The 14,658-nt window shown below is 39.9% G+C and overlaps 3 protein-coding genes across 8 annotated transcripts in view; 1 reads left to right on the forward strand and 2 right to left on the reverse strand.

Annotated features, from left to right (window-relative positions):
* Positions 1-2,087, reverse strand: part of pcgf6 (polycomb group ring finger 6) — an 8,969-nt gene extending 6,882 nt beyond the window's left edge. The window contains exons 1-5 of the mRNA XM_008321356.3: positions 1,722-2,087; positions 1,017-1,116; positions 547-643; positions 344-399; positions 97-156 (exon numbers count right to left, since the gene is read on the reverse strand). Coding sequence (XP_008319578.1) covers positions 97-156; positions 344-399; positions 547-643; positions 1,017-1,116; positions 1,722-1,796 — 388 coding nt within the window. The 5' untranslated portion in view covers positions 1,797-2,087. The remainder of the gene's footprint in view (positions 1-96; positions 157-343; positions 400-546; positions 644-1,016; positions 1,117-1,721) is intronic.
* A 1,202-nt stretch (positions 2,088-3,289) lies between these two features.
* LOC103386926 (RING finger protein 122-like) lies at positions 3,290-11,011 on the reverse strand. Of its 6 annotated transcripts, XM_025060532.1 has the most exons (8): positions 10,825-11,011; positions 10,511-10,602; positions 9,115-10,063; positions 7,345-7,501; positions 5,954-5,996; positions 5,757-5,798; positions 5,083-5,165; positions 3,290-4,414 (listed from the first exon to the last, which is right to left on the reverse strand). In XM_025060532.1, the coding sequence occupies exons 4-8, from the start codon at positions 7,452-7,454 to the stop codon at positions 4,291-4,293; spliced, it is 402 nt and encodes a 133-aa protein (XP_024916300.1). In that variant the 5' UTR covers positions 7,455-7,501; positions 9,115-10,063; positions 10,511-10,602; positions 10,825-11,011; the 3' UTR covers positions 3,290-4,290. The 6 variants fall into 6 exon arrangements, with proteins under 6 accessions (XP_024916300.1, XP_008319582.1, XP_008319585.1 ...); XM_008321360.3 differs by lacking the exons at positions 10,511-10,602; positions 10,825-11,011 and adding an exon at positions 10,405-10,463; XM_008321363.3 differs by lacking the exons at positions 9,115-10,063; positions 10,511-10,602; positions 10,825-11,011 and adding an exon at positions 8,797-8,902.
* A 919-nt stretch (positions 11,012-11,930) lies between these two features.
* Positions 11,931-14,584, forward strand: LOC103386925 (catechol O-methyltransferase domain-containing protein 1-like). Its single transcript, XM_008321359.3, has 8 exons — positions 11,931-11,989; positions 12,321-12,460; positions 12,568-12,686; positions 13,209-13,314; positions 13,714-13,832; positions 14,006-14,060; positions 14,152-14,285; positions 14,366-14,584. Exons 1-8 carry the CDS (start codon positions 11,946-11,948, stop codon positions 14,516-14,518), a joined length of 870 nt encoding a protein of 289 aa, XP_008319581.2. The 5' UTR covers positions 11,931-11,945; the 3' UTR covers positions 14,519-14,584.
* The last annotated feature ends 74 nt before the right edge of the window (positions 14,585-14,658 follow it).

The following is a 14,658-nucleotide window of genomic DNA, read 5'->3' on the forward strand; positions in this document are numbered from 1 at the left end:
TCAAGTTAGAGAGCTACGAGCCTCTGCACCCGTGCGCGCCGCCATCTTGCTACAAAGACTTTAAGTCTTACTGCAGTAGTAGACGTAGTATTTTACCTGACTTTGGTACCTCCAATCCTCTATCTGTGTAGAAGTTGTACATTTCTTCTCTTTCCACTGCAGGGGGGGAAACTGTTTCAGTAAATCTTAACACAAAACACATAAAAAGTACACACAATACTATGGTAATAACCCATGTTTTGAATACCAAAAAAAAAGTTTATGAACGACTCAGAATTACTGGAGAGTGTGACTCTTTTTAACAACAACAACGTTTTTACTGTGTAATTACACAGTAACTTACATTCTTCCAGAAAGGGAACCATTTTGTAAACAATATCCTGCAGTTTTCTATCAGGTCTGCAGGGGGAAAAGAAAACATTTTGTTGTACAACTCCACAATTCTGTAATTCTGGTCAATCCGAACTCTATAAAATGAAAAAAAAAAAAAAAATAACTCTATAAAATGAAAAAAATACATTTTTATTTTTTATTTAATGTACCAACCTGATGTTGTACAGAGGCTGTGTTTGATGGACCACGGTGCTGCACGTTGGACATCGGTTGCTGCTGAAGAAGTGCTTCACGATGCAGCTCTTACAAACTGGGACCAAAATAAAAAAACAGTAAAAAAAATGTATTATTTATTCTTCAGGGTTTGTGTAGATTAGTCGTTTTCAAACAGGGTGTCGTGGACCTCTGACGGCCCATAATCTGGGCATTGGCTGAGAGTATTTCAACACCATGATAACATTTTTTATTTTAAAGTACATACTGTATCTCCAGTTGTCCGTCATCTGTGCAAATAAAATATGAACAGGAAACATTACACTAGGGGTCGCCAACGTGGCCCAAAATCTGTACTGTTCGTGTTCTGTTTAGATCTGGTGTTGATGATGAGAATATTTCCATTATGTAAAGCATTTCACTCCTGTGAATTTACTTTTTACAACTATTTCCTGACTGTCGTTACTCACATGAATGCAGACACTCTGTGACGGTGGTGGCATCGATGAGGAAGCCGCAGCAGAGGGCACAGCGAATGTAGGGGTAGAACTGGTTCAGGGGAAGCTTTGTCTGAGGAAAACAAAAACAAAAAAACAGCGTTTACATCATTGTTTCCCAAAGACTGGGTCGCGACCTTCAGGTGGGTCACAAGAGTTTTTTTGGGTCGTCTCACATCATGTTTCCCAGAAGTTTTTGTGACTTTTGAAATATGGGTTTGGGAAACACTGGTTTAGATGTCAATGACAATATTTATGTTTAAAATAAAATATAAAACTAAAACAAACAAAAAATGAGCAAAGTTTGGAGTTGAATTTGGTGAAGAAATGTCCACAGTCCTCAGCAGGTGTTCCTGGTAAAACAATACTAGTGGGAACAATATTTTCCAGGTCCTCACTGGCTGAGAGGGTATTTCCACAAAAAAACATATTTGAAAACATAGTCTTATACGTTTTAAAAAACTTCATTTCAACTTCATTTTTACATCAACTTCATTTTGGGAACTTTTTACAGTTTCTCTGGGTGAGAAGGTATTTAAAGGTTTAAGATTCCACATTCGATAAATGGATAAATTAGGTTTAGAATTAAGATTGGGAAAATATTTGTAAAAGATAAGGTTTGAGAAATGTCAGTGTGAAGTACTCACAAAACCCAAAAGCTTGTGTGTGTGTACGTACCTCGTCCTCCGATTCGCTGTCAGAAATGTTCGTTGACTCTCCAGGACTACTGTGACCAAACGGAACTAAATCCATTCCCAACCAACTGCCAACGTCCGATGACAAAAATGGCGGATTATAAGTTAATCACTAACTAATTTAGTCCAGAGCTCCGTCGTTGATAATCTTCAGTGGCCGGTGCTTATAGCCGATTACCGACGACTGGCTACTTTAAAAGCACAACCTTTTCCCGACTGCGTGAAATGCGCAAACACACGTGCTAAACGTGTTAAAACAACAAAAGGACTTTCTTTAACCTGTTACGTCGCTTGCTTCTGTAATTTTCCTCGTGTTCTGCGCGAGCGGCAATAACAATTCGATTTCCGGTTCGAACCCTTAAAAATAAAACCATTTGCTGAAATAACTCGAAGCAATAATTTTTGATTGTGGTCAATTGTTTATCTGCTACACATTATCAAAGCACATGGCGTCGCTATCGTTACCACACATTTATTAATGGGATGATAAAAAAGGCAATAACCGAATATAACTGCTACCATGTTGTATAAAGTAGTTGGATGTGTAAACTTTAACATAAACGCAAATTCTATGTGGGTCCAAAATATGTCCGGAGTTGATCCGGTTAAATATAACATCTTAAATTATTACGTTGATTTTATCATTTTTAAAAGTCACATTTATTTTGATACACTCGATGACGTAGTTCCGGAAAAAAGTAATTGTAGTCAAAGCAAGATTCTGCCAAGAGGGGGCAGGCGAGGGGTGATAGGAGATGACAACGTTCTTGTAGAATTAGAATGTATTCAACACTAGGAGTAATTTCTCATTCGTAACTACACGATTATTTTACTTAAATGTTGTCATATAAAAGTGTCCTTTTTCAAAAGTATCATTCTTTATCGTTTTCTTTCATTATATTATATATTAGTATGTAAAAAAATAAATGTTCAAGATTCCAACCGGAACATTGTCACACGAACAAGAAACCGTAAATGTTCAAGATTCCAACTGGAACATTGTCACACGAACAAGAAACCGTATGGAACATTGTCACACGAACAAGAAACCGGATCAAACTGGTTCTTCATATCAGCACAGTCGTCTATACTGTATATGTCACTGCAAAAACACACGACGTCTGGAAAAACAACATATATTTTACGGAGAACATTTCTCGTACAGTAGGACGTGTTAACTACCGTTCTTTTAGCCCCCAGTATAACCTGATTCTACCGGTACCTGATACTACAGATGAGTGGGTGGAGCCTCCATCTCTGTACTGTTTAGAACAAAACCAAACTACGTTTCGACACCGTAAAAACAACTGGGAGTTCGGCCAAAGTCATGTTTTTATTGTTATTGTCTCGATAGTTGTTTTACGTCATCCCCACAATGGTAGGATGTAAGGATTTATTTTAAATAGATTTTAATTTAAACCTATGATGCCTTCAACGTTGCTTTTGATATTACCATCACTTCTAATAAATTCCTGCTTCACTCAAGAGCAGCAGCATTTTAAGCAACAACAAAAAAAACTCGAACTTTAAGACTCTGCAGATAAAACAATATATAGAAATTCATTCTTTATTCAAATCTGATTTAAACATGTTATTCCCCGCTCCGCCTCATAGTCCATGTCCATGTAAATTTGTAGGAAAACATTTGAGCAGCAGACTGAACCCGACGTGTATCCTCCTCACGAGAGGGGGAGAGTACAAAGTCAAAAATCAAACAAAACTCTTTCGCTGATCTGTTGAAACGTGAGGTGAACACGGGTTTTTGTAGTTTCATTTTTGATATGAACAGAAGTGTTGACGAGTACCTTCATTTCCCCCTGTGAGTTATAAAAGCATATACACATATGAAGGCCTGCTGTGAAACCACTTCCTTGTCTTGGTCTTAGTTAGAAGTATGGTTTTCAAAATCAATGCCTTATTACATTTTTGGAAAAAAAAAATCGTTTAGATTTTTTCTGTTAGCATCAGAGTCTGAATGACCTTTGACCTGTTGTTTTGTTGACAGATATCTTTGAATGAACAAAGTAAAGCGATATGACTGGATTCTTTCGAATGAAGTAAATTAGTAAAACTAAAGTACAGTTTTTCACTGTGTACCACTGCGGCCAAGACCAAATGACCTACGGACCAGCACTGGTCCCCAAGCCAGAACGCATTACCTGCTGTTTTGACCACATCTGGCCTTGACACTGTTCTACAACAGAACCAACTCTTTTTCAGTTCATAGTTCATGTCTGGATTGTCTCTTAAATCGATCCAGTGTAAATGTCACATCCTGTGAAGGGAACTAAACCAGTAACAGCCCCAACAGCGCACTAGTGCATTAGCATAAAGCGCCGTTGAGGCCATCCCTTCAGTAAACTTTGAACGGTACAAACTCTACCCTAAGCTCCTCAGATATATTCAAAAACAATCTTCTTATGTGCTCACTCTGCCTTAAAAAAATATTTGACTTCATATACAGTCGTTTGCACATCCAAACAGGACCGTCTGCACTGACAGGTATCCACCTGAAGGCAAGCGTGGAGTGTTCAGAGATGTTGGCTCCAGACTCAGACCCCCATCAGGTTCTGTGGATTTGCCTGTTCTGGTGGTGGGCAGTCAGGCTGGAGGCGACAAATGGACTTGTTGCACATGGGGCAGACGCTGCGGACCTCTAACCATTTCAGCAGACACCTGGAAGAACACGGGGCAAGAGAGGGACGGTCAACAGTCGTCATTTAATCCAACAATTATCCAACTGTTTTTAGCCATTAGCCTCTTAGCTGCACTCTTTGTTAAGTGCTAAAGCAAAAAACACTATAAAAAAATTTCCCCAAAACAGTAAGAATTAAGGTTTCCTTCATTTTGCTAGCGCTAATTAATCCTGCTAATGCTAATTAGGTTGTTTTTTTGTCATATTAAGGAGTGTTTATTTATCTCAATTAATTGTGATTAATCACAATCACGATTAATCACCACAGCCTCACTGTGATTAATTAAGACTTAAAGGTAGATTGAAAGTCCTAGTAGAACTGTAAAGAGCAAGGGGAAATATCCAAAACATGGTTTGGAAACGGTCCAAGAAGTGCTGCTGATACCGACAGGAGAAACAACAACAGCCTCAGCAGCCGTTCCATCCAGGTCACACCCACACTGCAGGGCAAACGCACACTTCATTTTTAGAGAGCATGTTAATTTTCAAACATGCAGAGACAAACAGGTCAGGAATTTAGAGGAATAATCCTCTAAAGATGCTTCTCCTGTCGAGCTAACACAGCTGTTTAGTTAAAGGCCAAGTCAAGTATGACTTCAGTCTTAGTTAAAAAAATTTTATGAGGACGGAGTAGAGTTAAAGGACCTACTTCCTGTGAAAAGCATGTGAACATGGACACACCCCGAGTTCATCTCTGCTGCAGAACTCTTCCAAACACACTGCACAGGTTTGCTGTGAAAGAGGAACAAAATACAGATAAGGTTCAAATCTTCCAACAACAACAGGCCTCGGCTTCTTCTTTGTTTTCAATCACATCGAGGGCAAATTCAAACAAAATGCAGCTGTGATGAACTGTAGTTGACAAATACTTTTTATTCTTGTTCTTGTCTCTGTCTTTTCTACTAAGCCTGGAATAGTTACCTTATGTACACTGAGCTAATAACGTTAGCAATTAGTTCCTTTTGCGCAGCTGCTCTAGGACAGCAGACTAGTACTCGTGTGCGTACGTGACTGTCTATAGTATGAGCACGAAGGCAATTTGTTTTTGTACTTTCTGTGCGTGAGCTAAATTTACCCAGCAGGGTAAATATGTCTGTATGTCCTGAGGCAGTTTTCTAACTGTTTTTACCCATTAGCCTGTTAGCTGCACTCACTGTAATTAAGTACTTAAACAAAACAACACAGTGAAACGTTTCCCCAAAATGAAGGGATTTAGGTTTTCTTCATCTTGTCTTAATGCTGCTAATGCTAACATACTAACACTCAAACAGTCATTACACACAGTACACAATATACGGTTAATGTCCTTGATATTTAACTTACACCCAGGAGGCTGAGTTTCTTTCCTGCTCCTTTCAAGACAACCTGTAAACAAGAACATTTTATTTAAAAAATACACACTTACTGTGGAACATTTTAATTTTAATTAATATATATATATTTTAGTTTTAATTAATATACACCTTTTAAAATGTTTTTTTTAAAAGCTGTAATTTAAACAAGGGTTCGGTGTTCTTTACCTTGTTGTACCCAAATTGTCCTTGTTCGTCTCGTCTCCTTAGCCTGAAAAACGTAAAAAAATTAATTAATTAAAAGGAATAAACAAAAACCAAACCAGTGTCATATTGTAGTCTTAGTCAGAGTTGAATTAGGGTGTGCAGCTGCAGGATTCAGATCTGTCTTTTCCGGGACATGTCTGGTCATGCTGTATGAATCAGCTGAAGCGCTGGAATCCAGACAATTTGTTTACACATTCTTTTTATTTATGAGCATTACTGTAATCTATGCTCTATTTCGCAAACGTAACACGTTCACACAATAAGTTTTAATAATGTGTTCGAGCTGATTGTTTTTCAGGGCTCCCAGGAGGAGCCGGAGCTCCAGGCTGCAGTCCATCACTCCACTGTGACTAACAAATATGTGTTATGGAGATAATGAACAGAGCAATGGATGTACGGCATCTGTGTGAGGGTATTACAGGTTTTTCCAGAAGTTAGCCTAGTCAACCGCAGCCTGCGGCTGACTTCCCTGCGGCCTGTTGTGTAACAGCCCAGTGAACCCGTGTCTCTGCACAACGCGACAGGCCTGCACTTTGACATCTGACCTCATTTACTTCTGCACGATGATGAATCCATAAAGAGACATTTAAGAGTTCTCAGAGGAGTCGTGCCAAAGGTACATCGTAGATGACGTCACCAAGTCACCTGACACGTCAATGTTACTGAATAATAATTTAAAGTTGGTCAATTTTTAACTTGTGAATTTTTGATAGCCCTGTTCTGGATGACTGGTTTCTGAGCCTTTAGCTTTAAATGGTAATGAGACGTCACATAACCATGGCAACGGTTGAGAAGCGAGAAAAAATGGCAAATCAGCACACTCTGACAATAGTCAAAAGTGCTTTTTTTTTTTCTTTCCGGAGCATGTGCAGTACGGTCAGCGTATGCTATTTCGCGAGGTATGATAAACTGTCAGGACACCTATTAATGTTTGAACTAGAATCAGACACAGTCGACGCAGCAGCTCCAGGAGGAGAGGATGTGAGTCAGTGTCTGAAGTGAAAGCTAAGACTCGTACTGCGGTTCAGGGAGGATTAACTGCTGGGATCCGTACCTGAGCTACAGTGGGGCAGTGTGAAAAATGTTTTAAAACGGCAGTTGGCATCAGCAACTGGTATCGGTCTGCTCTACTACACCGTCTGTGCCCTTTCTCCTACTTCTCACGTCACGCAATCCACAGGTTCAAATCTACGCCCTTCATTAATCTTCCTCGTCAATCTGCTCTGGTATGAAGTCAGATGTTGGTGTAAAATTAACCGCTACTCTAATTATTGTAAGACCTCAGCTAGCCTAGTCACATTTAGCCTAACAAACACGTATTATCAGCTCTAAACCTATCCGTGGTCGTGTACCTGAAGCGGTAGCAGCAGAAGATGAAGCTGAGCATGAAGATGAAGAGGCCGATGCCCAGGATGATGATGTAGACGTTGATCGGCAGGTTGAAGGGGGTCTCCGAAGACATGTTGCCGTGGAATTCGGATGTTCCTCTATCGAAGGTCACACAGGCTCCTTATTGGACGAAACACATGACAAAAAAAAAGTTCATTAAACAGGGATGAAACACTAATCCAACATTTGGCAAAGTCATTTTTTTTCTACATTTTGAGGCAGAAATCCATGATCAAGAACAGGAACGTCCACACTGGGAAAATGTTTCTGTAACCCATGTGAGATACTGGGCTACTAGGTTTTCATCATTGGGCTGGTAGTGCAGTATCATTGTACCAAAGATCCATACTGACAAAGCTAGCTTAGCGGCTAACTGAGTCTTTGAAGCCTATGATCAGGGAGAACAACTCTTTCATCAACAAGAGAAAGGCTTTGAAGAGGAAAAGAAAACCTAAAGTGTAAAACCACAAAGAAGCCAAGTGAAGATGAGTGGGAGAAATGATGATGTCATTGGAAAAATTAGATTATTATTGGACCAGATGTGGGGGGTTTTCACGGGCTGAAAATGGACCTCAGGCCAGGGGTTTGAGACCACAGCTGTAATATACTCAGGATGAATTCAAACCTATGATATAAAGGATGTTTAAAGTCTTTCAGTCAAAAACATATGCAGCGCCCCCTCCCCCCTCTCCAACCCCTGTGTATATAAAAAAACAAAACATACATAGACTTATAGGTGTGATATTAATCTCTAAAACCACCTTAGATCACACAGGTCTACGTGCGTTCTTCATAGCTGAGAAAAGTTCACTCCTGGGAGTTTCGTCTAAGTGAAGAGCATAAAAGGTACATTCATTTACCTGAGCCTGAGGGGCTTTTACCTGATACCTCTCATTCCACATCAGGTGTCAGCCTTAAAACTGCCCTAAACAAGTCCTGTTTTAGGGTTAAAGTGCTGCGGTGTGACCTCCTGGTCGGAGCCAGGGTCAGGGCCGCGGGGTGAAATCGTTTGGAGGAGCGTCTCTGGCAGCAGATTTCGGCCGATTAAGTGTCTGGCTGCCTGTAATCTAAGGAAGATGTTGGTGAATCATTGATAGTGGAGCAGTGAAAGGTAGACCGCAGCGCAAATGTCTGTGAGCAGGATCACAGCCCGAACACTGATGAACAGGAACGTCGACTTTGGCTTTCAGTGAAAAACAAAATGCCACTCCCTTCACTGGAAGTATATATGTTGGACATGTTTCTGTATTTTCTTACTTTTTCTGTAATGATTTTTACGGTCCATGTTAGCTTAGCTAAAATGTAACTCCAAACATCCCACCGACCCCAGCGTTAAAAAGACATGTCGACCAAACTGACAGGATCTGATGTCGAGACCAAAGACTAAAGTGAGGGACAGTAACAGTTCCAGGTACCGATGCAGGGCCTTCGTCAACTTGTTATTGAAGTGGATCCTCAGCCTGACATAAACAGCGACCTGTTGTGATGTGTTGACTCTGGACTGTGATGCCAGTAAACCCTGCAGACAGAACAGTGTCATCGCCTTTAAATACATGGTCACTGGCAATTTTGAAGCAACTGCTCTTTAGGTAAGAATACAAATCTCCACCACTGACCTCTGTGACCAACCCACAGACACTCACAGACCGGCTCCACCTTCAGACTCTGTATGTTTTACTGCTACTGTATATGGTCAAATAAAAACACCCGAATTTCTGAAAAAACCCACTCACTTGCAGCGAGTTTCACTGTAGCACCATCTACAGGGCTGCATCCACGTTTGGAAACCCAGACGTTCTGTGAGTGAGCGCTGCGATGCCACAAAGTCTGAATTGTTTATAACTTGTTTTTCTGCAGTTTATTTTCCCCCACGGTGCAGAACAACCAGCAGCTTCTGTGCACGAGATAAATACTTCAGTGGTAGACGACGACTGAAGGTCTGGAGGTCTGAGACTTCTTCTTCTTCTTCTTCTTTTTCTTTTTCTTCAGGCAGATGTCATCTCAACGCCGAGGAGGAAAAGTAAAGCAGCTGCTCGGCTGAACACTGATGACAGTCCTGTCTTTGGTGATGACTGACGGACGTCCAGGTGAAGGGCATGAGGTCAACTTCTCATCTCCCACTGCAGGAGCAAGAATGATTGGTCCTGATCAGAGGAAAAGAAAAAAAATACCTTGAGAGGATGAGGATATATAATCCAAAAATGAGGAAGGATAATCCCAAGACCAGCCGACTGCACAGTGAAGTGCAGTAAATAAAGTTTGTTTTCTTTCTTCTGTTTTCTCAGACTTTTTCAAACTGTCCCCTGCTCCTGGGCTGGTTGTGGAGACACAAAGGAGGAGCGCATGGAGTTGTCCCTGTGAGCAGCAGCAGCAGCAGGAGCAGCAGCAGCAGCAGCAGCAGTCTTTCTCATCTCTACTCTGTCCCCTTCTCCTCCTGCAGTGTTGTCTGCTCCTCCTCCTCAGAGTCACTCCTCTCTCCCCTCTCGGCTGCTGCTCTCGTCTTCAGTGATCAGTTTGTAAACAGATCCCTGCTCATGTGATTCGCTGCCGTCTGCACATCACAGCTCTGCTTTCAGCGCCTCCTTCGCTTCCCCTCCTCATACTGTCCGCCAGCCTGACCTCCCTTTGCCCCTCTGCCTGTTTTCCCACGGGCGTCACCCCCCTCAGATGTGATGACTATGCCTGTGGGAAAAATCCGATTAATTTCTTTCAGTAAATCAAATAATTCAGATTAATTAAACCCTCAGGATCCAGACAATAAACTCAGAACTTATATAATGATTTATGGAGGGAATCAATATAAACAGAGACAATAAAAAGGCAAATTCCCTTTAAATGTCAAATAAATCTTTGGTTGTTTTTTTTTCAGGTTTCTAAATCATGCAATATACTGACACCTAAAGGAAATACAGTTTACAACAACGTCTGCTCCTAATGATCATAATTACATCCAACATCTGAGTGAAGATGGCAGCAATGTACTGGGAAAAGAAACCATGAGAATTCTACCACAGTAATAATACCCTATAGACCACTAGAGGTGTATGGTGGTCTGATCATCTGCTGTGACTCCGCCCTCTGCTCGTAGTTTCTCCTTTTTTGTGATCCTTTGAGAGTGGAAATATTTACCAATGGTAAATAGAGCCGTTGCAGTAGAACAAAAACCAAATGAGGGGTCGGGGGCAGGATCTGGTCATTCTGTGTCACTTTTTTCTGCAGGCCTGAAATGGCAATGCAATTCTGTGTTATTTACTTTACAGAAAGATTTCAGCTTTCTGTTCTTTAAAAAAATGCTTAACATTAACATGGCTTTGTTCTATTGTGTGAGAAAATATGACTGACTTTGTGTGAGCGTGTATGTGTGTGAGCGTGTGTGTTTGTGAGAGAGCGTTGGGCGTCACTGTAGGATAATAACAGAAATGTTTTTTGTTTTGTTATTTTACCTTAGGCTCCAAACCGGCTCTGCAGCTAAAGTATAACAAACATCTGTCGACCTCGGTGTCCTGTCTGTTTACCCCTGAAAGGGTAGAAAAACAACAACAGACACACTTGTGTTTTTGCCCTACTAGAAAGTGTGTTCTTCTTCTTCTTCTGCAATTAGAAATACCAGCACGTTTAACAACTTTTAATTCTACTATAGGTGGGAAGGGTTTGTTTTTTCTTTTAAAAATCCCGTGTTTTGTAACAACAGGAAAATAATGAAACTATTACAAAATTTGGAAAAACTTTTTTTTTTGCAATCAGTTCAAAGTGTATTACACAATCATTTGTAGTCCTATTGCCCAACACAGTGTTGGTACCGAGAATAACTGTACAAAGACCAGGCAGAAGAGCAGAGGAAAGTGACATTTCCATTTGAATAATAATAATAATAATAATAATAATAATAAAAGTCACATGTGTATTAGCTGTGCGGAGGCAGGAAAATAAAATGAAAGTAAAAAGATAAGTTATAATAAAAAGCTGTCAAAGGATCACACATTTTGTAATCGGATTGCAGATGTTGAGTAATCAAGATTAATCAGGATAAATCCATTTATTTAATATAAAAAAAACAACTTGTATGTGTGGACGAATGAGTTTCACACATGTTTTATCTGTGACTAATCCAAATGCAAAGAAGAAAAGTCAAGAAAAATATACAAAAGTAAAACCTGAAATGTAGCTTCACAGAGTATCTTTTATTCTAGAATGTACCAGAAACTATATATTTGACTTCTGTGTAATTCTGTGTTTTGACGAGGCCGTAAACTTCGATGTGGTGGTGTGTTGTGTTGTTCCGAGCTAAGTCGCTGCAGCAGCGTAACACATACCAAACTGGAACATCTTATACTGTCAACACAAGGAAAAGGTTGAAACACATTCCAATTCCAACGGACCACAGTCAACACTGAATCAGCAGAACAAACGTTTTTTTGTATTGACTCGCTAGTCAAAACCTTCAGGGGAAGATTTAAACCTCGCCGTTGAAGGATTGAGGATTTTTTGTTGGATCTGCCTCCCAGGCCCAAACCTGCGCAGAACCAGGTTTTGCCCCCAGGACCGACTTTAAGACCCATTAGAGATGGCAGTGTCCTGTGATAACTCTGGTTACATTACATTATCTCTGTAAGTCAACGACAAGTCAAGTGTATTTTATTTGTCACAAAACACATTTGTTTCAATGGATTTTAAAGTTTTCATTTGTTATATAATAATATAAAATAATGTATAAATGTATATAATACATAAAGAAACATGGAAACATTAAAGTGGAAAATTGAGGAATGTTTATTCAGTTGTTAATACGTGGTTTAAATACAAAGTAAAGCGGGATAACGTTAGCTAGCTTTAAAGATTCCAAAATGATGTAAATAACTGCAAATAACACGAACATCACTGTTGCGCTAGCTTCAGCCCATTTTTGGTATAAATCAATAAATGTCCTCTCTCATGTGAGGGTTAAACAAACACGGGAACCGTTGAAAAGACGTCGACAGATCAGGATTCGACACAGTTTTTTAGGCCCAGATCACCAGGACGGGAAGATGGCGGACATTAAAATGATTTTTATTGCTGGACTGGCCCTCGTTCTATCAGGTATGTGAACGTAAAATGGAAGTTTATTAAATTTATTTATTTATATTTGAGGGGAAACTTCTGACGACAGTTGTGCTATGTCTGCTGCCCTGCTCTGTGCTTGTCAGGCGTAGCAGAGTCGGCCTTCATGGGCAAGAGCCACAGCGGTGGAAAGGACGACCCTGTGCTGCAATATGTGGTCAACAACTCACTGAGGGAGCACCCGGTCCTCACCAAACTCAAACTGGTAAGTTAACCACAAGTGTATGTGGTTACTTTTACCGGAATGAAACCAAACACTCGGTCAGACAACTTCCCGCCCACCGGACAACCCACAGACAGATCTTGTAACTTACCCTGATATTCGTGAAATATGTATCGTATGTTTTCAGCTCTTTGACAGACGTTTTTTTTTCTTCTTCTTCAGTAAAGCGATAATTTTCTGTGTTCTTTAACAGAGATTTAAAAGTGATACAAAGACAAAAAAGTGTGATGTCATAATCCTTTACCTACATGGTTGTATTTGCAAAAAATTAACAGCGAACACAATTTTTTTTTTAAGGAAACGGTGTAGTTGTTTTATCAACCACTAGAGGGTAGCAGAATACTATCAAACACTGATTCTCGATTGTTCTGTCAGATTGTGGTTTGTCTGGTAAAACAATACGAAGACTGTAAGAACTGTATTTATATTTATATATTTATATTTTTTATATATTTTTTGTGCGTTTATTTGGTTCTTTTGTTTGTTTGTTTGTTTGTTTTTTAGAGAACACTTGAAGACCCCTGGAGTATTATGTTAGTGGCCGTTGAACAAGCGCAGTTTATGGCAAACCTCATTAAACTCATCAATGCGACCAAAGCCTTAGAGATAGGTGAGTAATCGTCAGGTCAAAACACATAAACACAGCAGAAATAGTTTGACATGTAAATTTAAGTGCAAAATAAACCACAGTTTAACTTAACTTTTTATTAAATATACTGGTTGAGCAGAAGTTAAGCAATGTATAGTAATTAGCAGCTAACAGCTAGCTCGTTCAATAGCTGCACTGTGAATTAAATAAAAAAATAATCACAGCCAGGATGAATTCAGTTTGTTCACAAACATTTATATAAAACATGCAATCACCCTGGGGATCAATGGAAAGACACTGAAGTGCCACACGTGGCTTGGGAGCCACAGGTTGAAGACCCTGTTGAAGACATTACAACAAGGTCCAACTTGTGAAATGTATTTCTGTGCTGCTTGAGTTGACACTGTGTTTATTTTACAGGAATGTACACAGGTTACAACGCCCTCAGCATGGCGCTGGCCATGCCTGAGGATGGACGCGTGGTCGCCTGTGAAATCCAGGAAACCTACATCAACATCGGAAAACCTTTTTTTAAAGAGGTAAAAAATATATATATATACAGTATATATAAATAACTTAGAATGACTTCCTTTTTCATGTATTAATTGCAAAATCTGATCGTTACAAAATGCTGCAGACTTGGTGGTAAAAAAAAACTGGGGAACCAGAAAAAAACCGATTTTACGTAAATAACTTAATGACTTCCCTACAGGCTGGAGTTGAACACAAGATTGATGTTCGATATGAAATAGCGTTAAAAACATTGGGTAAATATTTTTGAAAAACTTTTATTTTTTTAAATATTTAAAAAAAACTTTTTTACACTTGCATTTAATACTGTTTTTTCTTTTTTTTTAGATGAACTAATTACAAATGGTGAGGCTGGAACTTTCGACTTTGTGTTCATCGATGCTGACAAATTCAACTACGACAATTACTATGAGAAATCCCTGCAGCTCATTCGGAGGGGCGGCATCATCGCAATCGACAACGTGAGTACCTGTCACCTGACCTTCTGTGGCGTTTACGGCTGCTAAGGTCACACTGGTACCAACCATATGGATGTGTTTAGGTGCTGTGGAGCGGAAAGGTGGTGAATCCTGCTCCCGACGACATCACCTCCCAGACGCTGGACGCTCTCAACAAGAAACTGCACAAAGATGAGAGAATTGACCTGAGCATGATCATCATAGGAGACGGACTGACCATTGCCATCAAACGCTGAAAATGACTCTCAAAACTCATCATCCTCATTGGTGCAAAGGTTTTGGTAATAAACAGATAATCTTCACTGGGTTTCCTCACTGCTTACTTACGTATATTTTTTGCAACCCCATTCGAGCTCCAGTTGACCCCACATGGGGT

This window comes from Cynoglossus semilaevis, chromosome 12, assembly GCF_000523025.1.
Source record: "Cynoglossus semilaevis isolate Cse_v1.0 chromosome 12, Cse_v1.0, whole genome shotgun sequence".
Classification (NCBI taxonomy): domain Eukaryota; kingdom Metazoa; phylum Chordata; class Actinopteri; order Pleuronectiformes; family Cynoglossidae; genus Cynoglossus; species Cynoglossus semilaevis.

Excerpts from the sequence above, each read along its gene's own strand:
- LOC103386926 (XM_025060531.1), bottom strand. The coding sequence starts at position 8,666 with ATGGACCGTAAAAATCATTACAGAAAAA. Across the intron at positions 5,799-5,953 it reads GACAATTTGGGTACAACAAG|GTTGTCTTGAAAGGAGCAGG; the intron begins GTAAAGAACACC and ends TCTTGTTTACAG. Across the intron at positions 4,415-5,082 it reads TCACATGCTTTTCACAGGAA|GTGTCTGCTGAAATGGTTAG; the intron begins GTAGGTCCTTTA and ends GTGTTCTTCCAG.
- LOC103386925 (XM_008321359.3), top strand. The coding sequence starts at position 11,946 with ATGGCAGTGTCCTGTGATAACTCTGGTTACATTACATTATCTCT. Across the intron at positions 12,687-13,208 it reads TCCTCACCAAACTCAAACTG|AGAACACTTGAAGACCCCTG; the intron begins GTAAGTTAACCA and ends TTTGTTTTTTAG. Across the intron at positions 14,286-14,365 it reads GCATCATCGCAATCGACAAC|GTGCTGTGGAGCGGAAAGGT; the intron begins GTGAGTACCTGT and ends GGATGTGTTTAG.